The sequence below is a fragment of the Lithobates pipiens genome, unplaced genomic scaffold (genome assembly GCF_037356315.1).
Source record: "Lithobates pipiens isolate NorthernLeopardFrog02 unplaced genomic scaffold, aLitPip1_a1.2 Scaffold_19, whole genome shotgun sequence".
NCBI lineage: Eukaryota > Metazoa > Chordata > Amphibia > Anura > Ranidae > Lithobates > Lithobates pipiens.
In genome coordinates this window covers 547,632,973-547,657,938 of record NW_027507764.1, presented here as the reverse complement: position 1 = coordinate 547,657,938, position 24,966 = coordinate 547,632,973, and the positions used below count along the sequence as shown (strand labels likewise).

Below are 24,966 nucleotides of genomic sequence, written 5' to 3'. Positions count from 1 at the left end.
ACATATGCTTATAAAAACCTGCATTTATGCAACATGCGTCCACTCAGACGTGCTGTCGTGGTCAGCCTTGGGGGGCTGCATCCTGGGCACCACCTGCTTGACGGGCACGGGGGCCATGAGGTAGGGCCCTTTGCGAACATGTGCCTATGCAGGCCTGTGTTCTATGCAAGTAAGCAAGCATGTATACTATATGCTACACATGCCCAACCGCACCTGGGCCCATACTAGTTATAGTCAGGATTAGACAAGTACACAGGCATCCAATGCAGCTTCAACAGCCTAAGGCCTCTTCTATACCTGTGCAACCCGTCCTGCGACTTGGGACTGCAAGGTAGCCTGACAAGTCCCACCCCATGATTTCCAATGAGTCCGTCCGTGCGTCTTCAAGTTGCAGCGACCTCAAAGTAGCTCCTGCACCACTCCGGTCCGACCTTGGCGCGACTTGAGGTCCATAGACCTCAAGATCACACAGGCACTGCTTCACGTCGCTGAAAAAAAACGCATTGAAGTTGCGGCCCAAATGCACGACTTTCAAATCGCACAAGTGTGAAAAGGGAGCCCAAAACTAAGCTACTGCAGACTGCATGCTATTCTGGAGACACAACTCCTCCAAGTGCACCGATGCCCATGTTATTCTAAACATGTGCTTATGTCACATGTATGTATGCAAAATCTATGCAAAAGTGTTTATTCAAGCATGTGTTTAGGCAACAAGCTTGCGAACAAAAAGTGTTTATTCAAGCATGTGTTTAGGCAACAAGCTTGCAAGCATGTATACTATGCTGTACTTGGCACCATACTAGTTTAGCACCTGTTCAACTGCACCAGGCCCCATTTCTAGATTGTAAGCTCTAACAAGCAGGGCCCTCTGATTCCCCATCTTGAATTGTATTGTATTGTAATGTCTGCCCTAATGTTGTAAAGCGCTGCGTAAACTGTCAGCGCTATATAAATCCTATATAATAATAATACATAATGCCAAATGCACAGTATTCTGGAGAGCCAACACTTTAAAAAGCACTGCTAGGGGTGCATCCACTTTCAGTTGTACAGGCCCCCCCTGGATTAAGCAGTAAGTAAGCAGTATATAATCATGGCTTCTCCATCCACACATTTCCCCCATAGTAAGTACTTACACTTCACTAGTATCCATGGGCTGGTGTTATGTCTCCATAGGCCCCACCTGGTATTCCCAAGACCACATGGCTTTCTTAAAATGGCCGCCCTTCCACTTCCTGCCTATATAAAAATAGGCCATACTGAGTGACCTGCGCTTCCTAGTGGCCGGAGGAGAAACAGCAGCCCACACGACTAACTACATAGCATAATTAAACAGCACACTGCCCCCAGTGGCCACTGGGAGAACAGTCAGTCAGATCTCTCTTTAAAAAAAAAAAAAAGAGAAACTGCAAAAATGCAGACTTACTATTTCTGCTGCAGGACTCTGAACATAACAGGAGTCCAATCTTCACCCATCACGGTGAGCTTTTGTCATAAAAGACCTTCAGAGACTGGGTCCCCCTTAATCTGGGTTCCACGCCCCTGGACCCATATAGCACCCTGCCGGAAAGCACCTTGGTCAGAACAAACACTGCATGGGGTTCCATTACGCAGGGTCCAGCGCCATAGGGCTGCATTACAGGCAAAACCTTGAGGACTTGTCTCTCTTTCCAATGAGGCTCGGGTACCATCCATTTTGGCTGATAGCTCTTTTAAATGGATCTGATTAAAGTCCATGATCCTTAATAGAACCGTCCAGACCTCCAATTATGCTGCAAGAGCACATGTCACATCAGTGACCATTCCACCTAACAAACACTGGCGAAAAAACTGAGGTACTTCCTGTGTAGGAGGGGTTGTATAGGGGAGGACTTCTTGTTTGATTTACCAGTGTCCATTCACCAGTAGGTGGCGTATAACTATATAGTAACGACTGCTCTGTGTCCCGTGATGTACGATAAACAAAGAGAGATTTATACTCACCTAGCTGGATGCAGCATTGATAGGATGATGCATCTGTCCCCCAGTCCCTCTCGAGCGACTGGAGTGCTGGGTTGTGGAGGGGGTGGGAAGGGCTGGCTAAGGCTCTCAACAGCTCGCTGAGAGGTTGACCCAGGTGACAGACCAGGCTTCTGGGTGGATCCCTACTCTAAAGTTGGGATCTTTTCTTAGCCTAGACAGGCTGAGTGAAATCAGCCAGCAGTAGGCTTTAGCCCACTGTTGGCTGAAAAGGGGTCACAGGATTGCAGAATGACCCCTAGAAGGAATATAGTAAAAATAGTTTTGCCTATACTTATCCTTTAACTGTGTGCTTGGAGTTCAACTTTAACGGAAAGCACTTCAGGCTCATTCATACCACATGCATTCAAAAAAACACATTTATGGTAGAGAAAGCATATGCCATTAAAAGCATTCTGCCTCGTAAACACAATATCATATGTTTTCCATTAATTTTGAAAATATTTTACACTGCCCTGCCATATATACCAATCCACTATACAACAGATCGTGTCATCCAATCTAATAGCTTACCTGACTGTTATTGTGTGTCTGTAACTTGGAAGAAGCTTTTCCATATTCAGAAAACGGGTAATTTCTTCTAGGATGAGGCGGACATCAGCATTCAGATTGTCCAGGGTCCGGGATTCATTGTTAACACTTACAGCTGGGGTTACTCCATTAGATAGAGCATCGATGAGTTCTGCCCGGTAGTAATTATCTGAAAACTGAGAATAGAGGGCGATACATAATTACTGTACATAGTCAGGCTGAAAAAAATGACACAAATCCATCTATTTAAAAAACAAACAAAACAAAACAACCCAAAAAAAAACAAAAACCATACAATCCCACTTACACAATCCTATACCCACAGTTCATTGAGAGCAAGACGAAAAATTACAGCAAAGCATGATCCAATTTGCTACAGCAGGAGAAAAAAAATCCCTTCCTGATCCCCCAAGATGCAACTGGATTTTCCCTGAATCAATGTAGAGGACATACATATATGCCAAGCTGCAAGAAAGTTACCAGAACCAAAGAAAGGTTTATTAAATTGGCCTCTTGCGTACCGCAGCTTGAAAAAACTGTATACAGCGTTTTTCATCTAAAATACAGCCCATTGTTTACAATGTGCTTGTACACACCGGCTCGTAAACAAGCTCTGCAAATTCATGAGTAAAAAAAAAAAAAAAATGTTTTAATAAATATATAATTAGACAAGGCAAAAAATAAAATCCGTGTTCCAGGTCAGTATTTTAAGCTGCTAAATGCAAACACACGCACATGCGAGTATGGGCATGAAGACAACATTCTGGGAGCTAGAACAGAAGAATACGATTACACACAAATGTGCGCAAATATGTGCATGTGAATACACGCAAATGCTTGCAAAATACATCAGAAACGCCTGAAATTACGTATAAAAAATGCAGATGTTCAAACATCAGTAGTACTGTGTGCAAGATGGTAAATCACGTTGGGTAATTATTCATGCTAAACCTAGGAAGAGAGTATAGGGAGGGAAATGTACACAGGAGACAAGTGGAAAAACAACAGATATTGGAAAAGATTTCACCACAACAGGAAAAAATATATCTATCTCTATAATATATATATATATATATATATATATATATATATATACAGTGGTGTGAAAAAGTGTTTGCCCCCTTCCTCATTTCCTGTTCCTTTGCATGTTTGTCACACTTAAGTGTTTCGGAACATCAAACCAATTTAAACAATAGTCCAGGACAACACAAGTAAACACAAAATGCAATTTGTAAATGAAGGTGTTTATTATTAAAGGTGAAAAAAAATCCAAACGATCATGGCCCTGTGTGAAAAAGTGATTGCCCCCTAAACCTAATAACTGGTTGGGCCACCCTTAGCAGCAACAATTGCAACCAAGCGTTTGCGATAACGTGCAATGAGGCTTTTACAGCGTCCTGGAGGAATTTTGGCCCACTCATCTTTGCAGAATTGTCCTAATTCAGTTACATTAGAGGGTTTTCGAGCATGAACGGCCTTTTTAAGGTCATACCACAACATCTCAATAGGATTCAGGTCAGGACTTTGGCTAGGCCACTCCAAAGTCTTCATTTTGTTTTTCTTCAGCCATTCGATGGTGGACTTGCTGGTGTGTTTAGGATCATTGTCCTGCTGCAGAACCCAAGTTCGTTTCAGCTTGAGTACACGAACAGATGGTCGGACATTCTCCTTCAGGATCTCTTGGTAGACAGCAGAATTCATAGTTCCTTTTATCACGGCAAGTCTTCCAGGTCCTGAAGCAGCAAAACAGCCCCAGACCATCACACTACCACCACCATATTTTACTGTTGGTATAATGTTCTTTTTATGAAATGCAGTGTTCCTTCTACGCCAGATATACTTGGACACACACCTTCCAAAGAGTTCCACTTTTGTCTCATCGGTCCACAGAATGTTGTCCCAAAAGTCTTGGGGATCATCAAGATGTGTTGTGGAGAAATTGAGACGAGCTTTGATGTTCTTTTTGCTCAGCAGTGGTTTTCTCCTTGGAACTCTGCCATGCAGGCCATTTTTGCCCAGTCTTTTCCTGATGGTGGAGGCATGAACGCTGACCTTAACTGAGGCAAGTGAGGCCTGCAGTTCCTTGGACGTTGTTGTGGGGTCTTTTGTGACCTCTTGGATGAGTCGTCGCTGCGCTCTTGGGGTAATTTTGGGCGGCCGGCCACTCCTGGGAAGGTTCACCACTGTTCCATGTCTTCGCCATTTGTGGATAATGGCTCTCACTGTGGTTCGCTGGATTCCCCAAAGCTTTGGAAATGGCTTTATAACCCTTTCCAGACTGATAGATCTCAATTACTTTCTTTCTCAATTGTTCCTGAATTTCTTTGGGTCTCGGCATGATGTGTAGCTTTTAAGGATCTTCTGGGGGACCTTACTGTGTCAAGCAGCTCCTATTTAAGTGATGCCTTGATTGTGAACAGGTGTGGCAATAATCAGGCCTGGGTGTGGCTAGAGAAATTGAACTCAGGTGTGGACAACCACAGTTATAGTATGTTTTAACAAGGGGGGCAATCACTTTTTCACACAGGGCCATGATGGTTTGGATTTTTTTTCACCTTTAATAATAAACACCTTCATTTACAAATTGCATTTTGTGTTTACTTGTGTTGTCCTTGACTATTGTTTAAATTGGTTTGATGTTCCGAAACACTTAAGTGTGACAAACATGCAAAGGAACAGGAAATGAGGAAGGGGGCCAACACTTTTTCACACCACTGTGTATGTATATGTATATATATATATATATATATACACACACACACACACATACACATATATATATATATATATATATATATATATATATATACACACACACACACACACACACACACAAAAATATATACACCCATACACATCTTGCCAAAAGTATTGGGACGCCTGCCTTTACATGCACACAAACTTTAATAGCTTCCAGTCTTAGTCCGTAGGGTTTAATATTGAGTTGGCCCACCATCTGCAGCTTCAACTTTTCTGGGAAGGCTGTCCAAGTTTTAGGAGTGTATCCATGTCTTTATGAACCTTGTTTGTGCACTGGTGTGCAGTCATGTTCGAACAGGAAGGGGCCAACCCCAAACTGTTACCATAAAGTTGGGAGCATGAAATTGTCCAACATTTTTTGGTATGCTGACGCCTTAAGAGTTCCCTCCACTGGAACTAAGGGGCCAAGCCCAACCCCTGAAAAACAACCCTGCACCATAATCCCCCCTCCACCAAATGAGTGGGACCAGTACACAAAGCAAGGTCAATAAAGACATGGATGAGTGAGGTTGGGGTGGAGGAACTTGACTGGTCTGCACAGAGTCCTGGCCTCAAACCTGATATAACATCATCTTTGGGATGAATTAGAGTAGAGACTGCAAGCCAGGCCTTCTCTTCTAACATTTTAGTCCTGACTTTACAAATGCACTTCTGGAAGAATGGTCAAACATTCCGATAGACACACTCCTAAACCTTGTGGGCGGCCTTCCCAGAAGAGTTGAAACCTACACACTAAGAATGGGATGCCACAAGTTCATGTAAAGGCAGGTGTCCCAAGACTTTTGGCAATATAGTGTGTATACGTGTGTGTGTATGTGTATGTATATATATATATATATATATATATATATATATATATATAATTTTTTTTTTCTCTCTTTCACACACACTGTCATTTGACCTTGAAAGGGTAGTTCACTGCTTCTATTCTAAACTTTGAGAATGAATTGTTCCACAGTGTCTGCAGCTACAGAATAGTGAGGGGCTTATTTAAGGTGGATTTACTTTTTGTTAAGCACATGTAAGTATTATCTTGATCATAGCCTGGTCACATTTCTACTTGAAAGTTAAAAACCAGTATGGGCATCCCATCACTGATTAGAATATGAAGCTTAAAAAAATAAAATAAAATTGCATCATCTTTTTGCAATATGGATCGAAAAATTGTGATTTATTTTTACAAGATTAATACCGCACCACAATCAGAAATTAACATATTTGAATGAAAAAATAAATATAAATATATATATATGAATGAAAATAAAATGTACCCATGCTAAACTAATTATAATAATTTCCCGGCAACACTTGGTGTAAACAAATTAGTCAAATGACTTTCCAGTGAAGTGGAGTTACCGTAAACTGTGGGAAGTAGATCAAAGTAGATAAAAGAAGCTGGCTATAAAGTTTAGCAATTTTTGATTTATATTTACATACCGTATTAATCTTAGTACAACTACATTGTACACTTAAAAGGAAAAACATGTATGCTATAATCCATTATTGCTGGCTGATAAGGAGGACTTTGCATGACAGCATTTCCATAACACATCCCACGAGGGAAAGATTACAATGGGCGTGGACCTTCTGAACTTTCCTTAATTGCAGCATCATCTGCTCCAAAGCTGAGCAAACAGTGCAAAACAAGGTAACACACAGATTTTGGAAAGCATAATTATTAGCTATGCTCTTTCCTCTGTGCTTTCCCCAGGTTAAATAAAAAAATAAAAAATCCACTGTATCCAGCAGGAAGCGTTTATGTTTAGTCTCTCTGCCATAAGGCCATTTAGATATGGAAGGTTGTGTCTATCCAGGGGTTCAATAGATAACTGTCCATTTCTACTTTTTTTTTTGTGAACATGAGAAAGTCTTACCTTGTTTTTCCTGTTGTCATTGTACTTTATAAGATCTAGGATGAAGGCGAGGACTTCTTTAGGGCATAGGTTATGAATATCTCTGAGCAAAGCCATAGCGACTGGCATAGTCTGCAAGACAAGAGGTTGGAGATGCCTAGCTTTATACTTCAAGAGGACCTTGCATTTCAATTATTTAGATCCTTGTTATCCCCCCACACACGCAAAAAACACTGCATTGAAAGAGAAGTGCAGGATTACAAAAACAACAAAACAATCATACTCTTCTAGGTGGGTGCTACAGCTGTCCCCCTGCTGGCTCTAAGCTGGAGAACCGAGGGATCACATGACTGCTGGCCACGCAGTTCTAGGTCTTTACTGAGCAGAGTGCAGGGACTGACAATCACCAACTGTCTGCTCTGACCCTCCAGTGCTCACTGGAGCACTGGGCTGTGCAGCCGGCAGAAATGGCTGGCTCAGGTGCTGAGAGGCTGGGCCACCTGTCTGAGGCATCTGGGTCGATCCAGACAATATGGTCCTTCCAGAGTCTGAAGCGGCTCTGTGATGTTACGCAAAAGTCTGGGGAACTAAGGGCCACCCTTTGTCCATATTCCTCCTTTAAAGCGGCGTTCCACCCAAAAGTGGAACTTCCACTCATTTGTCTCCTCTCCCCTTCCGGTGCTACAATTGGCACCATTTGGGAGGGAATACCTTTTTTTTTACAGGTATCCTGTTTCCACTTCTGGGAGTCCATGCCGTGGCCCATGACGTCACCGCTGGGCTCCCTCCTCCAGGACAAAGTGTCTTATTATTAAAACCCAGCAGCTGCAGCATGTGTAGCTGCTGGCTTTTAACTATTTTGTTGGGCGAACCTCCGCTTTAACTACTTGCTGACCGAATAGTGTGTGTGTGTGTGTTGGCTCTTCTGTGTTGGATCACATACCTAATACCTGATCCAGCACATCCTGGACAGGCAGGACTAGCTTTGCCTATGTAAACAAGGCAGATTGCCATTATGTCAGTGGGGAAGACATTGATCCTGTGTTCCTGATAAGCAGGAACACAGATCTCTGCCTTCCCCTAGTACAGGCAACGCCGACAGTTTCATAAATCACTGGCTAAGAACACATTTAATCCTTTGATCGCCCCTGTTAACCCCTTCCCAGACAGTGTCATTAGTACCGTGACATTTTTTTTTAGCACTGGTCACTGTATTGGTGTCACTGATCCCCAAAAAGTGTCAAAAGTGGCAGTGTCCCGACTGTCCGCCGCAATATCAGAGTCCCAATATAGGTCGCTGATCGCCGTCATTACTATATAAAAAAATATATAAAAAAAAAAAATCCATAAAAATATCCCATAGTTTGTAGATGCTATAACTTTTGCCCAAATCAATAAATATACGCTTATTGAGATTTTGTTTACCAAAGACATGTAGCAGAATACATATTGGCCTAAATTGGTAAAGAAATTACATTTTTTACATTGGACAGCAGAAAGTTAAAAAAAAAAAATATTTTTTTTTCAAAATTGTCAGTCGTTTTTTGTTTATAGCGCAAAAAATAAAACCCGCTGAGCTGAACAAATACCACCAAAATAAAGCTCTATTTGTGGGGAAAAAAGGACAGAAATTGTATTTAGGTACAGAGTCACACAACTGCGCAATTGTCAGTTAAAGTAACACAGAGCTGTATCGTTTTGTACAGAGTGGCCCTGATCCTCCTTTTCTGGGGTGTCCCGTCGGAGCTTCTGGCTCATTGGGGCACCGTGCCGGCATGGTCCCAAGTCTCCGCGCTCCTGGCTTCTCCTCCAAATTGGGTGCCCCCATGGAGAGCCGCTGTCCATGGGGGCACCTGTGCCGGCACGCTCCCAAGTCCCGCTGCTGCATCTATTTACACAGACAGCAGGACTCGGCCCCGCCCCCGGCTTCCGTGTCACTGGATCTATCCAATGAGGTGAAAAACCTTGAGGGTTTATAACTAGACATGTGCAATTAGTTTAGTTCCGAATTCATTTAACGAATTTCGAAAAATTTGTAAATTCTGAGCTATCCGAATAACGAAACCCCCTTTAAAGAATTTTTCGGAATATTCGGAAATTAGAATATTCGAACATTCCGAATTTCCGTATTTCGAATTTACAAAATTCAAAAATCCGAAAATTAGAATTTTTGTATTTTCGAATTTCCGAAGTTTTGAATAATAAAACGTTTTATTATTATTATTATTATTATTAATTTGTTCCCGTTCCATTTGTTTAGATGCGACATTCATTATTTTTGGATAATTCATAACTTCGCATAAATTCGTATTTGTTACGTTCACTAACAGCCAAATTTGAAAGGAAATTCCAATACCTATATTTTAATACTTAGTTATTTCGAATTTCTGGATTTCGGATTTTCGAATTTACGAAGTTTCGATTTTATGAATGTCGGATTTTCGAATTTCAGAATTTTAGATTTTACGAATTTCAGTTTTTTTAATTGACGAATTTTCGAATTTCCAAATTGACGAATTCTCTAATTTTGGATTTTTGGATTTACGCATTTACGAATTTAAAAATGTATGAATTTTCGATCATAACGAATGACCCAAAAAACGGGGGAAAAACCCCCCCAAAAAATGAAAGAAACGAAAACAAACTAATTTTTACATGTCTATTTATAACGCCTTTAAGTAGGTTTTGTCAGCCCTGCCTTCTTCACTTCTAATGGATTACAAAGAACAGAGCCCTCTTCTCGTCTCCTCCCCACTCCTCATCTCCATAAGCCCTCCTTGTGCACAGACAGAAAGCACCATTTCAAATTCATTTTTCATGTATATTTTGTACTTTTGAAACACATTAAAAGTCTTTGAATTGTATATTTAACAAACCAATAGGGAGCAAGCAAGAGTTGGGGTTACACTTTAAAGTAAACCTATAATTCAGCCCTGATTTTCTTAAGACACGATAACTGCCTTAGCGGTCAGAAAAGGGCACTCACAGTGGACGGGGGGCATGGCCCCTGGCAGAACTTAGGCACAAAGTAAAACTAAATCAGTGAGGAGTATAGACAAGGGCTTTCTGCCCATTGGTTATAGCAAGCATCTTGTGGTCTAAAAGTTATGACTTTTACATTTACAATGTGTTTTTAGCCAAAATCTCTTTTTTCCCACATTTTGGATAAGATAGAGAAGGTTTAAAACTCATACCTGGGTATCTTTTTCTATCTGTGTCTTGTTGTACTAGAAGGATATCCCTATACTGTCTACCTTGAGGCCATAGGTGAGAGGAAATCACAAAATGAGGGCAATTCCCCTCTGTCACCAGAACTGGTCCCATTGGAAGATCTCCCACCACCTCTTGCTTTCAACGTAGGATTTTCACTTATCCTTTGTCACCAGAAAAAGAAGAGGGGTGATTTTCAGCACAACCCACAATTAAAACTTGGAAGAGGGCCTAACCCTTCCCAACACTAAACTTTAAGAGCAGCAGTAAAGTTTACTTTATGACTTGTACCTACAGGGAAGCCTATAATAAGGCTTACCTGTAAGTACAGTGAATATCTCCATACTGAAGTATGCTGTCCACGGAGAGCGCTGTGCCATGACTGTAATTCCTATGCGCATGCACAGGAATGGTGCCATTGTCCATTGACACAGACAGCAGGACTCGGCCCCGCCCCCACCTCCCGTGCCACTGGATCTATTCAATGAGGTGAAGAACCTTGAGGGTTTATAACTAGACATGTGCAATTAGTTTAGTTCCAAATTCGTTTAACAAATTTCGAAAAATTCGTAAATTCTGAGATATTCGAACGAAATCCCGCTTAATGAATTTGTCTGAATATTCGCAAATTGGAATATTCGAAAATTCAGATTTTCCGTATTTCGAATTTCCAAAATGAAAAAATCCAAAAATTTGAATTTTTGTATTTTCTTATTTTCTAATTTCCGTAGCTCAGCCATTCAAATGGCCAGAGCCTGCAAAAACGGACGGAAGACCAAGTGAAGATGGAAGCACCGACAGCGATGACAGCACACCGCTGAAGGGTTTTGTTTTAAGGCAAATCTGTCATAATATGCTAGTATGTGATACATAACTGAAGTGGTTCTCAAGTTCTTTTAACTTTTATGCATTCTATGTATGAAGGTAAAAAGTGTGCATCTCACCCTAATACTTAACTAAGCTGATCTCGATCTAGCAATCTGCAAAAGAGCAGAGGCTCTCCTGATTCTCCCCCTCCTCAATGGCTGAGATGCTCCCACTGCTGTCAATCACAGCCAATGGGGGACCTGAGAAGAGAAGGATTTGGGACTGCTCTGTGTAAAACCACAGCACAGAGCAGGTATGTATGATGTGCTTATTTATTTTTATTTATTTTTGTCATTACAGACCCTTTTCGGGCCCAATTTCTTTTTATTGGCGTTTACTACCGCTTTAAAGTACAGTTCACTTTAAAGCTGTAGAAGTGTTTCTTATCTATCATCTGCTAAGTGGAAATGACCAAAACACAAACAAAAGACATAAAAAACAAAGCCAAAAAGATCAACTATAATTTATTACAAATAAACAACTTGTAATTACCTTCTGTAGAAAGTAGCTCTGGAAATTCATGAAGTTGTTTGTTTTTACAATGTTTGGGCAGCTCTTGCAGCAAAACATGCGGGTAAATAATGACTTCATTGCTGGAGGTCCGGTCCACGTGCTCACCATCGAATTTGCAATCTAGGTCGAATTGTACAGCCAAGACATTAACAAACAGATGCTCTTCAAAGTTCGGCACTAAACAGCATAGGGAGGTCTCCAGTTGATTTAAATGATATCATTATACAACTTAAACATTTTTTACAAAGTAAATATTCAATGAAGATGATCAAAAGAGCAAAGACAAAAATTGTAATTGTTAAAGCTGAACTCCGGAGCAAGAAGATAAATGCACAGATGTGAACTGGTTTGCCTGCCAAAGGCTTTGTGAGACCCTTATAGACAGTTTTGTGATACAGAAAACCAGACAGTACAACCAGGTCCTCAAACACCACTGAAAAAGCAGCACAACTTGGTCAAGGAGAAGCCCCCAGTCTGCTAACTGGACCATCAAACAGAAGCACATTGATGAGGTTATCCATGTGCTCACTGTGTTCCCTACTCTTAGCATAAGTGCATGCAGCTAGGACTGAAAGGTTTTTCGTGCCAGCCCTCATTTTGCCAGTCCGACCAGTTTCACACAGGCTTCAGCTTGTATAAGAGCAGTGTGAACAGCAAGCTTTGACAAAGCATTTGCAGAACTTTTAGAAATTTTGTTGAATCTTTTAAAGTACCATTTAACTCCAGTTTGTACATACTGAGCACAGATCCTAACCGAAGCTCTGATTGCCACTTTAAGCAAGCTGCTAAGCAGGCTTCAGCACTTCTTGAAGCTTGCTGAAAGCCTGCCGAAGCCAGCTAGCAGCTTATTTAAAGTGACAGTCAGCACTTTTTAGGTTCTGTGTTCAACATTTACAAAATGTTGTGCCAGCATCTGGATTCCTTTTATTGTCAGTATTCCCATTGCACACGTTCCTGGAATGAGCTCAAAAGTAGTGGGTGCTGCAGCAAATACCAAATGACAACTTGAATCATCACAGATCAATGCACATATCTGCCAGCACAACACAGATCAATCAAGTGTCATCTGAAGCTTTTATTGAAGAAAGATTACATCACAAATGACCAAGTGCAGTATTTCGGAGCCACATAGGACCAAGGTGATGTGATCTTTCTTCAATAAAAGATTTGGATGACACTTGGCAATCCACAATGTGCTGGAAAATATGTGCATTAAGCTTCTCCATATCGTGCCCAAAAAGACAGACCTGTGCTGTATGAGACAGCTCCTCAACAGCATGCCTGACATTGGCCTGAGCTGTATTTGACAGCTCCACTATACCACGTCTGACAAAGGCCTGTTGCTGTAGGAGACAGCTGGTCCATGCCCTGAATGAGAGCAAGTTCAGTGCTGTTTAAGGCAGCTACTCCATACCATGCCAGACTGAGAGGCATGTGCTGTATGGAACAGCTGCCCCATACTAAGCCTGACAGAGAGGACAGTGCTGTATAAGACAGTATCCCCATACCAGTCTGACAGAAGCCTGTACTGTAGGGGACAGTTGCTTCATACCAATCCTGAGAGCCTTGTAACATCTAAAAAATAGGATTTTTATAACAGCTTACCTGTAAAATCCTTTTCTTGGAGTACATCATGGGACACAGAACCTTAAGTAATTACTAAATGGCTTATAAGCCACCTTCAGGTGATGCACACTGGTACAACCAATCCAGGAAGTTCATTCCCTATATTTCCCCTCCTCCATCCAGGAGCACATCAGTTTTTGTAGCAAAGCAATATACTTAAAGGGGTTGTAAAGGTAAAAGTTTTTTTTCACCTTAAAGAGGAAGTAAACCCTGATGAGTTTACTTCCTCTTTCATTCCCTGTAAAGGCAAAGCATAATGGACTACTATGCATCGCATAGTAGTCCATTATGTGTCACTTACCTGACACAAGAGCCAGCAAAGTCACCGCTGTCCCCTGTAGTTCCGAGCGTCCATCTTCTTGGTGGGTCTCGCTGCTCCGGCGCTGTGATTCGCCGGACCAGAAAATACGTCACTCCCGCGCATGGGCACGGGAGCCGAGACTCGCGGCATTGCCGTCATCGACGATGCCCCGCTCAGTGCGCCTGCGCGCCGCTGTCTACGGCGCATGCGCCGTAGATAGCAGTGCCCGTCTTCGGGCACATATCTCCTAAACCGTATAGGTTTGGGAGATATTTCTTGGACCTACAGGTAAGCCTTAATCGAGGCTTACCTGTAGGTCAAAGTGGTTTGTAAGGGTTTACAACCACTTTAATGCATTCTTAATGCACGTCCTCTTCGCCGCTCACCCTTGCCGCTGATTGGCTAGAGTGGATGGATTGAAAGCAGAGCAGCCATTGGCTTGCGCTGCTGTCAATCACATCCAATCATGTGGTGCACCGGGGGGCGGGGCTGAGTGATACAGTGAGTGGCTATAGCCGCCGGCTGTATCACGGGAGCGTGCCTGCAAGTACTTCTCACCATGCGAGGGAGCTCGCATGAACGTGAGAAGTACTTGCGGGGGGAAGCTGAGACAGCCGCCGAGGGACCCCAGAAGAGCAGGCTCGGGGCCACTCTGTGCAAAACGAGCTGCACAGTGGAGGTAAGTACATGTTTGTTATTTATTTTTTATTTTTTTTAAATCCCTTTACAACCACTTTAAATCCAAAAAAGAGGGGAGTGACCTCTGTGTCCCCCGATGTACTCCAAGAAAAGGATTTTACAGGTAAGCGGTTATAAAAATCCTATTTTCTTTATCGTACATCATGGGACACAGTGCCTTAAGTAATTACTTAATGAGACGTCCCATAGCAGTGCTACTTGAGGGGAGGTAGACACAACCTGGAGGGTACTCCCAGACTTGAGGATCTATACTGCTGCCTGTAGCACACTGCGCCCGAAGGCGATATCCTCATACCTCCTTACATCCACCTGATAAAAATTTTTGAATGTATGCACTTAAGACCAGGTTTTGGCCTTACAGATCTGAGCCATGGAGGCCTGGTGACGCACTGCCCAAGAAGCGCTAACCGCCCTGGTAGAGTGCACCCTTACTTAAAAAGGGGGAATCTTACCCCTTAAATCATAAGTTTGAATTATACCTCGCCAAATCCACTTAGCGACATTGGATTTCAACGCTGCCTGTCCTTTCTTAGGACCCTCTGGCAGAATAAATAAGACATCAGTCTTACGAATCTAAGGTAATATGTTGTATCGGTTCAAATGGCCATTTTTCTACCACAGACAAAACTAAGTTCAAGTCCCAAGGGTTCAAGGGAGGTTTGATGGGCAGATTAAGCCGATTCATCCCTTGCATAAAAACTCGGACTAAAGAATGTGTAGCAAGTGGTCTTTGAAATAAGACCGATAAAGCTGAGACTTGGCCTTTAATAGTACTCAAGGCCAATGTCATTTCTACCCCAAATTGTAGAAAGGCAAGAATTCTGCCTACGATATATCTCCGAGGGTACCAACCCTTGGATTCACACCAGGAAACATAAGACTTCTAGACTCTAGAATATATAGTTCTGGAAGCTGACTCCCTTGCATAATCAGGGTAGAAATAAATGACCGGGAGAACCCACGTTTCTTCAGAACGTGGGTTTCAATAGCCAAGCCGTTAAATTTAGAGACCGTAAGGTAGGATGGAATATTGGTCCCTGTGAAAGGAGATCTGGCTGTAGTGGGAGGGACCATGGGCCCACAACTGCCATCTTTACAATTTCTGCATACCATGACCTTCTAGGCCATGCTGTTGCAACCAGAATTACCGTCTTTCTTTCCAGCTTGATCCTGCAAAGAAGTCGAGGCAGCAAGTGAATAGGGGGGATGCATAGCTCAGTGAGAACTGATCCCACGGGGTCACCAATGCATCCATTCCGCATGCGAGTGGATCCCTTGTTCTGGCCACAAAGTTGACTAACTTCATGCTGAACATGGACGCTAGAAGATCTACGTCCGGAGTCCCCCATCTTTGGCAAACAGCCCAAAATACGTTGGGGTAAAGAGAAAATTCCCTTGGGAATAACTGCTAGCGACTTAAGTAGTCCACCTGTCAACTCTCTACTCCCGGAATGAAGACTGCCGATAGGCACGGAACATTTCCTTCTGCCCAAGTTAGAATATGGTTCACCTCTCTCTGCACTGAGAGACTCTTGGTGCCGCCTTGGTGATTGATATAGGCCACAGCTGTGGCATTTTTCGGATTGGATCCTGACAGGACAAGCCCATAACCTGAAAGTCCAGGCCTTTAGAGCCAGACGTTCTTTCGGCTCTTGACCACTGTCCCTGGACAGTTGTCTTTTCTAGTACTGCTCCCCAGCCAGAAAGGCTGGCATCTGTCGTTAACACTTTCTAGAAAACCGGTCTAAAGGATTTTCCTTTCAGCAGATTCTGAGTTAGTAACCACCAATTGATGCTTTGTGACACCCTTGGGGACAGCCGCATTGGAAAATCTTAATGGAAATGGGCATAGGGATCTGCTCCGCATGTAGCCACGATGGTTCCTAGTAACCTCATGCAAAGGCGAATGGAGAGATCGCCTTTTGATCTGACCATCGGCACCAGCTCTCTTATGGAGTTGATCTTTGCCTGAGGCAAGAACACCTTTTCCTGGGCTGTGTCTATGATCAGACCCAAGTACTCCAGTCTTATTAGCAGTATTAAGGAAGATTTCTCTAGGTTAAGAATCCAACCCAAACTTTCCAGGTAACTGGTTGTAATGTGTACGCTTTTCTCCAAACGAGCCACCGACTGGTCTATTAGCAATAGATCATCTAGGTATGCTACGACTGTTATGCCCTGTGCCCTTAACCTGGCTAGAGGTGGGGCCAGCACCTTTGTGAACACCTGGAGTGCTGTGGCTACAAACTGGAAATGCTGCTGTTCTAACTCGAAGCACAGAAACTTAGGGTGAGCGGCAAATATAGGGACATGCAGATATGCATCCCTGATGTCGATTGATGCCAGAAGTTCTCCTCTTAGAAGGGTAGAAACTACTGACCTGATTGTCTCAAAGTGAAAGGAGTGGATCTTCAGGAACTGATTTTGACTTTTTTTAGATCTAGAATGAGTCTGACATCTCCATTTGGTTTTGGCACCATAAAAAGATTTGAATAAAACCCCAGACCTTGCTCTTTTGTGGGGATCTGTACGATCACCCCTTGAGATATTAAATCGGTCTAGTGCCTGAAACAGAGATTGTCTTTTCTCTGGATCTTTGGGAACGCGTGACCTCAGGAAATGAGACAGTGGAAAATCCCAAAATTCCTGCTTGTACCCCAGCATTACTGTGGAGATGACCCATCTGTCCTGAATTTCCTCTTGTCAGACTTCTGAAAACTGCAGAAGTCTTCCCCCCACCTTGGTGAGAGGGGTTGCCTCTTCACGATGAGGCTTTAGGATTCTGCTTTGCAGTTTTCTGACCCCAGGACTTCTTTTGAGCCTGGGTCTTACCCTAAAGGTTTTTCTCTAGAGTCTGATGGCGGAGGCCATCGCCACTGCCTAGAGGCAGAAGCCCCTGGTGCTGGGGAAAGAGCCCGTTAATTGAAGGGCGTTTATACTTTCTTTTGACTGGTAAAAAGAGTACTTTTCTCACTAGAAATTGTTTGGATATATTTGCCCAAATATTCTCCAAATAGACGCTCCCCATAAAAAGGGAACCCAGTTAGGAGGGTTTTACATGGTGCTTCGGCTGACCTATTATTTAACCACAGTATTCTACGCATATGTACAAGCATAAGGGTAAGGCGAGATGGTGGTGAATAGAATCTTTACTGGCATCTATGGCAAAGCATAATGCTTTTGGCCAATTCCTGGGCTTGTTGCGCAGGAACCTCTTTAAAGGGCCTGTCTAAATTGGTCCTTTAGGGATTGACAGACGCCTATAGCAGCGACTGCAAGCTGAGTAACAGCACCTGCGAAGGAAAAAGAGTTGAACAGGGATGCCAACTTCTTATCTGTTGGATCCTTAAGCATTTGTGCATTGACAAGTTAGGCTTTTATTCACACTGGAAAATGCAGCGTCAACTGCTGGTACTTTCCATCTCTGGGTGAATTTCTCCTCCATGGGATAGAGAACTGAAAATGTCTTAGGAGGGAGAAAATACTTATCCGGGTGATACCATTCAGCAAAAACAAGCTGTTCTAGCAATGCATGGACAGGAAACGCATGCAGAGGCTGAGAAGGTTTTAAGGAACCCAAGGAAGAAACTGAGCTTTCAGGAGACAATATGAAAGTGGAACGAACCATCTCCGTAAGAGTTTGTATCAGCAATTTCTCAGAATGCGAGGCTGAAAAAGGTTCATCAACCGTTGTTTCCTCCACAGAGGAATCATCGGTTTGTTTATTCTCCTGATTGACTGAGGGTAACACCTCATCCTGAGCCCACTGTTCCCCTTGCAAAGGTTCTGAAGTGGGAGAGGGGGATCTAGCACGTTTCCTATCCATTTGAATGGAGGATGCGATTAAAGCCGCTAATCTTCCTTCCAGACCCTGCAGGGTGCAGGAAAGGACATCTTCAGTCACGTATAGAGGGGCTGAAATGTGAGAAGCAGTTGCACCATCAATTTGTTCCAATGGCTCACATTGGCTTGCCATAACTGGTAATTTAGGCAAGGATGACAGTGTGGAAATGTGACTCGAGATCCTAGCATCTGGGGGTGAAAGCTTTAGTACTTTTCTGGTCTTTTTGGGTTTTTTTTTGCTAGGCATAGTCCTAACCACAAAAACAGAGGCACTATACAAATGCACTCAATCGCTGAATATAGCCTGACAAATAAAGCCGCTATAAAGTTCAGCCTAGTTCTGGGAAAAAAGTGTCCTTCCTGTATCAAGAATACCAGCTTGCAACCCTCACGTGTCCTGCAGCTCCTGTGTCCCTGTGTGCAGGCTGCTTGTTTCCTCCTCGTCAGCTGAGGAGAGACTGTCACAACTGTAGTTTTATCTGTTTTTGCCTGCTATGCGTCCCCGTGGACGTTCACGGCACCAAGCTTAGGCCCCACCCCCTCTGAAAAAAATTCCACCCATCTTTTCATTTAAAAATGTTCCTGCGCTCGTGCGCAGCACTTTCGGGTAGGCAGAGACCTGTTTAGCAGCAGGCACACAATAACAGTAACAGCAGTCAACATTAACAACATTAGCAGTACCAGCGGGACCTCCACAACACCCACGGCAGGGGGGTAATGTAAGGCGGTACACCACCGATGTCCCCCTAACCCTCTGGACCCTTCAGGAGGAGAAAGAAAACATTTGGCAGATTTCTTTTACCTGAGAGGAATCCCCCTGCACACGCTGCTGCGGCCACACACAGACTGACTGAGCTTTACAGTGAATACAACAGAGTAAGGTGTGTGCATAGACTCCCTCTAATGGAGAATTAAGGCATGAGAAAATGTTTTTCCTAATAGAAGAATACATAGGTGTTTTGAGTACCTACGTTTCTTCCCTTACCTTATCCCCGCCGCAGGATTTGCTGAATTAACAGACAATCCAACCTTCACACATCACGACAGGCTGCGTTTTGCAAACCTTCAAGGACCGGGTCCCTAGATATCGGGGTTCCAACTCCCTTGGACCTGTAAAGCACCCCACCAGGAAAGCTTTAGATAATATAGCAATACCTAAGCCCTGGGTTCCCGGGGTCAAGCCCTACAAAGGGGCGTTACAGGCAAAAACCTTGTGCTTCGGATACGAGGTCCCAGGTACTATCCACTTAGGCCTCAGTGGCACTTTAGATGAATCTGGTCTATGGAGGCTATTTAAATCCAGCATGGATCCCTCCTGGAGCTCCTTAGAGCACATCTTCACTCGTGACCAACACCTTAGACACTGGCGAAAAAACTGATTTGCTCCTGGAAGGAGGAGGAATTATATAGGGAGTGAACTTCCTGGATTACCAGTGTCCCTCACCTGAAGGTGGCCTATAACGCATTAAGTAATTACTTAAGGCTCTGTGTCCCATGATGCACGATAAAGAAAAACCTTTGCCATACACAGCCTAAAAGCAGGGGTCTCAAACTGGCAGCCCTCTAGATGTTGCAAGTCCCATCATGCCTTTTGCCTATGCTTGTAACTGTCAGCCTTGCAATGCCTTGTGGGACTTGTGGTTTCGGAACAGCTGGAGGGCCGCCAGTTTGAGACCCCTGGTCCAAAGGAAAGCCTGTGTTACATGAAACAGCTCTACCATATCAAGTCTGACAGAAATAGGTGTTATAGGAAACCGCTCCACCATACTATGTCTGAGAGGGGGCCTGTGCCGCATAAGACAATTCCTTCATATCACACCTGTCAGAAGCCTATACTGTATTGGACAGCTCTTCTATACAATGCCTGACAGTGCTGCAATTTTAATATGATGTACATTATATAAAACCATCACTAAACGCGCATGCTCTCGAGTATGTAAATTCTACTTTAACCCAAAGAGAAAACACTAGCAAACAAGAAAGATGCAAAAATTAAACAATATATAATCTGCACTAAAAGTGCTTTGACAAACAAACAATTGACAGCCACACTCTCTAATGGACGAGCGTGATGATGTCACGGATTAGCTACGTACTATTTGTCTTTGTCTGAAGGGACGTCTCTGTAGCCTCTTGGAAGATGTTCCTTTGGATGAAATGCGTAAGGCGGAGCTAAGTGGGGAGGTCATCATGCCAGCCTTGGGAGCAAGCGGGCACTTGAAATATGCTTTTTACCTTTTCTTATTGAGTGTACAGTAGATATTCGTTTTGGAATTTCGTTTTCGTACGAAAAATTAATTTATTTAGTTACTCCCGAAATTCGCTATTTATTTATTTTGTTTTGTTAGAAAAAATGCATTCGTCCGAAAATCCGAAATAATTAAAGTCGAATCTGTCATTGAAGGCTTATAATGTCTGTCGAATGTTCTTAGAAGATTCAACGGCGCAGCGAAACTGTACGACGCTGCAATCGTACATTTCCGGTTGAATGTTCCACCTACAAGCTATAGTAGAATTCTAATGTTGTATGACACTAGTAATAATTATATTAATTATTATTACTAGTCCACCAACATTAGAATTCTTCTATAGCCTATGGGTGGAGCATTTGACCATAAATGTCCACTTGCAGCGACTGCTTCGTCGAATCTTCATGTCGAATCTTTTCTCTCTATGTCAAATAATCTTGGACTAATAGAGTTAGGTTAGGCACAGTCGACATTTTTTGCTATTGTCTCTATAATGTTGAATCATTTCTCTCTTTTCTCTTTATGTCGAATCTTTATGTCGAATCTTTTCTCTCTATGTAGAATAATCTTGGACTAATAGTTCGATGGACACAGATTGCTATTGTCAGAATCATGTCGAATCTCCTATCTATATCGAACTGTTGTCACAACGAAAATAAAGCATTTGTTTATGTCGGATATTTTGGTTTTCGGATTCTGCACGTTCGTTATCGTTTGTTAAAACAATAACGAAAATACCCGAAATTCGGACGAAAACGAATGCACATGTCTAGTGTACAGTTTATACAATTTATTTGAATAAAGCATGGTATAGATGTACTTCACTGTTAGGATTCTGCTTGCCTTTCCCTCTGTCTGAGTGACTGTTGAGACATTATTCTGAGTGATTTATCTACTGAAAACCCCAAACAGGACAAGCTAGAAGCATGGAGTGCTATGCCTGGGATTAACTATTGTCAATTTGTCATCATCCATTCATTGGGGTTTTATCTCTTAAGTGCTATGAGACCTCCCTGCATCTGAGGTCTAAGTCTCTGGTCAGCAGCTGTGTGGCTGTTTGTTGTCTGGTAAACAGTGGCTGGTGGATTCTGGGTTTATGCACTTGAAACTTTACAATAATCTATGGACACTTTAATATGAACATTGTTGTTTTTTTATATTTCATTAACTTTTGGTCTTCATGATTTGTGAAGGTTTTATGTGAATCACTTAAAGTGACAACGTAACATATATGTGTTATAAACAAGAAAGATGACAATGTAGTAATAACATTTCAGCATTATGAAACAATTAGACAACTACAGTGCTATTTGAAAATGCTCAGATTAAACAAGACAATAAAGGATAAGTCACTTTAACTAGCCAGTCTTTGTTAAATGGTCTGTAAAGGTCACCAGAGCTCTTACCTTGGCCAGACAAAAGCATGCCATCATTCTGACTCGGTAGAAGCATTGTTCCTGCTCGAGAACGTCTGTCAGTGCGAGACGAGAGGCAGGTGTAGGGAAGGTCTCCAAGGCTAGAATGGCTTCTTCCTGTGCCACCACATCTCTCTCATAACGCAACTGGTACTGCCACATAAAATCAGCCTGCTCGAACTCTACTTTCCTCAACACCGACATGTCGGGGTCAATCCTGATCCACAGCAAGGGGGAGTCAGCACTGCAACAAAAAAATGTCATGGAAATAACCAACCACCACCACCACCAAGGATACATTGGCCAATGCTGATAAGGCCTAGCAGTATCCCACAATGTATTTTTTTTTTTTACACGTGCGTTACCAACACTGCTTTCATTCCGTTTCTGCGACCCCCAGCATCTACCCTTTATTTTGTATCTGTGGTCTTAAAAATGTCAAATGCCATTCTGGACACCACAGTCTGTGCTAGCGCAATGAGGACCATAAGCACAAAAGGAGTCAATTAGGAAATATTGGTGAATTACATGAGTTGTAACTTGTCAACAGGACACTCTCCGCTACCTGTCCATGTCCTGCCATGGAAGGACTGGACCCCAAAAGTTTAGCCAGCCATAGATGGATCGAATCTCAGATGGTTCAGCAGGGACTGGCCGAAATTCAATCCATTTATACCCCTCTCTGACAATCCCTCCATTGGCTGCTGCTCACCCAACAAATTAAATTCAAAATACTAACAATAAGTTACAAAGCCAACTACAACTCTGCCCCCAGCTACATCACTAGCCTAGTCTCAAAATACCAACCTGACCGCTCCCTTCATTCCTCCCAAGACCTCCTGCTCTCTAGCTCCCTCATCACTTCCTCCCATATTTGCCTTCAGAACTTCTCCTGAGCCTCTCCCATCCTCTGAAATACACTACCCCAATCTGTCAGACTATCTCCAAATCTATCTACTTTTAGGCGATTTCTGAAAAAATTTCTCTTCGGAGAAGCCTACACTCCACCGAACAACTGTTCTTTTATTTTCTTAATTAGCTCACCCACAGTTAATACCCTTTTGTATCACTTGACCCTCCCTCCTAGATTTTAAGCTCTAATGAGCAGGGCCCTCTGATTCCTCCTGTATTGAATTGCATTGTAACTGTACTGTCTGTCCTGTTGTAAAGCTCTGCACAAACCGTTGGCGCTATATAAATCCTGTAAAATAATAATATTAATCTATAGGCAGGCTCATTGTACTTAAGTCAATGCATCGATCGGCTTCAGTACAACCAGACTGTTGCACCGTTTACATGCGATTACTGCCGGAGGCTTTAGCCGCTAGCAATAATCATTGTGTTTTGCCAGCAGGGAAGGTGCCTCGTTGGCAGAACACAACAGCGCTATTGGAGGGATCCTCCCCATCAACACTGACTGTGTTGATGGGGATATCAAGCGATTCTCTCTTGTTGCAGGAAAGAAAACCACGTAATCTATGGCTTGCTTTTGAATTCATCCAAAACTTTTCTTTTGAATATAGTGATGAAGGGTTAAAGCCTGTAAGGGGTTTTCTGCTGTTCCTGTCCCCACCGAGTAGACCGGTCCTTATTCCCATCCTGATGATAGTAAACAATGGTACAGGAACGTTATATAGGAAATCTACCTGAAAAATTGCAATAATACATTTTTATTAAAAGGGCTTTCACACTGCGCCGCCCATAGCGTCGGCGGTAAAACACCGCTATTTTTAGAGGCGTCTTACCGTCAGATTTGCGGCGCATTTTGGCTGTTAGCAAGGAGCTTTTACCCCCTGCTAGCGGCAGAGAAAGGGTTAAAACCGCCCGCAATAGCTACGTTTTGCCGGCGGTATTGCAGCGCTGCCCCATTGATTTCAATGGGAGCAGCGATGGAGGAGCGGTAAACACACCGCTCCTTCACCGCGCCAAAGAAGCTGCTGGCAGGACTTTTCCTGACATCGCACTGCTCCTGTGTGAAAACCCTCGGGCTGTCACACTGGAGACAATGGTGCAGCAGTTTGAGGGCGGATTGCAGGCGCTATTTCTAATGCTATAACGCCTGCAAAACGCCCTCGGTGTGAAAGGGGTCTTAGTGAGGTGGTAGAGGAAGGGAAAAAACTTGTCTAGTTAATACAAATCAATAAAAAACCAACACCACACTTCAGCAGCACTCAAAAAATTACACAAAATATAACTGCCCACATGAATGATACACTTTATAACAGAAAGGTTCTGTCTCTCTATTGTGCATAAAACATGATAGTCCACCGTATATGTGAGAAGTCTATTAGAATGGTGCCATCCGTAAATCTGAGTTCAGCCGTGCTCAATGTGTGAGGACACCACCAATCACCACAAGTGCATCCCGCTCCCTATGGATTAAACGCTTACCCCAAATAGGCAAGTAAAAAGCATATGACAATGGGGGGGTCTCTGCTTGATCTACATTGTTTTTTATTGATATGTATTACTCTCTTAGAGTTTTTAAAGCAGCTGCCTATTAAGTTTTTGTTGTATCCAAGTTTTAGTATAATTTGTTTAGATCACTTTCACTGTTAATCACAAGCGCTCTGGAGGGCGGCAAGTTTTTGGTTTAATATATTTAGTTATTACGAATGCTTGTGCCCCCATTGGGAAGACTACCCCTTCCACTTGCTGCGCTCTGTCATTGGCAAAGGAAGCGAGTGGAAATTTCCCCAACAGATACAAATATCAAGTACCAAATTTTTAATTTTTTTTGGTAGTAAAGCAGGAAAGGGTCAGAACCCTTGTCAGGTTTTCATTGCCACATGCACATATATCTACAGTGCCTTGAAAAAGTATTTATATCCCTTGAAAGTTTCCACATTTCATCATCTTCCAACCAAATGAGTAAATATATTTTATTTGGATTTTATGTGATAGACCAACACAAAGTGGCACATAATTGTGAAGTAGAAGCAAAATGATAAATGGTTTTCAACATTTTTTACAAATAAAGATCTGAAAACTGTGGCGTGGATTTGTATTCAGACCCCTTTACTCTGATACCCCTAGCTAAAATTTTGTGGAACCAATTGCCTTTAGAAGTCAACTAAATT

At 42.8% G+C, this 24,966-nt stretch overlaps 1 protein-coding gene across 1 annotated transcript in view; it reads right to left on the bottom strand.

Moving 5' to 3' along the window:
* The window catches only part of TAF2 (TATA-box binding protein associated factor 2), a 160,342-nt gene that overhangs the window by 60,583 nt on the left and 74,793 nt on the right, over nucleotides 1-24,966 (bottom strand). Inside the window, exons 16-19 of the mRNA XM_077493254.1 lie at nucleotides 21,878-22,130; nucleotides 11,733-11,873; nucleotides 7,185-7,295; nucleotides 2,533-2,726 (exon numbers count right to left, since the gene is read on the bottom strand). Coding sequence (XP_077349380.1) covers nucleotides 2,533-2,726; nucleotides 7,185-7,295; nucleotides 11,733-11,873; nucleotides 21,878-22,130 — 699 coding nt within the window. The remainder of the gene's footprint in view (nucleotides 1-2,532; nucleotides 2,727-7,184; nucleotides 7,296-11,732; nucleotides 11,874-21,877; nucleotides 22,131-24,966) is intronic.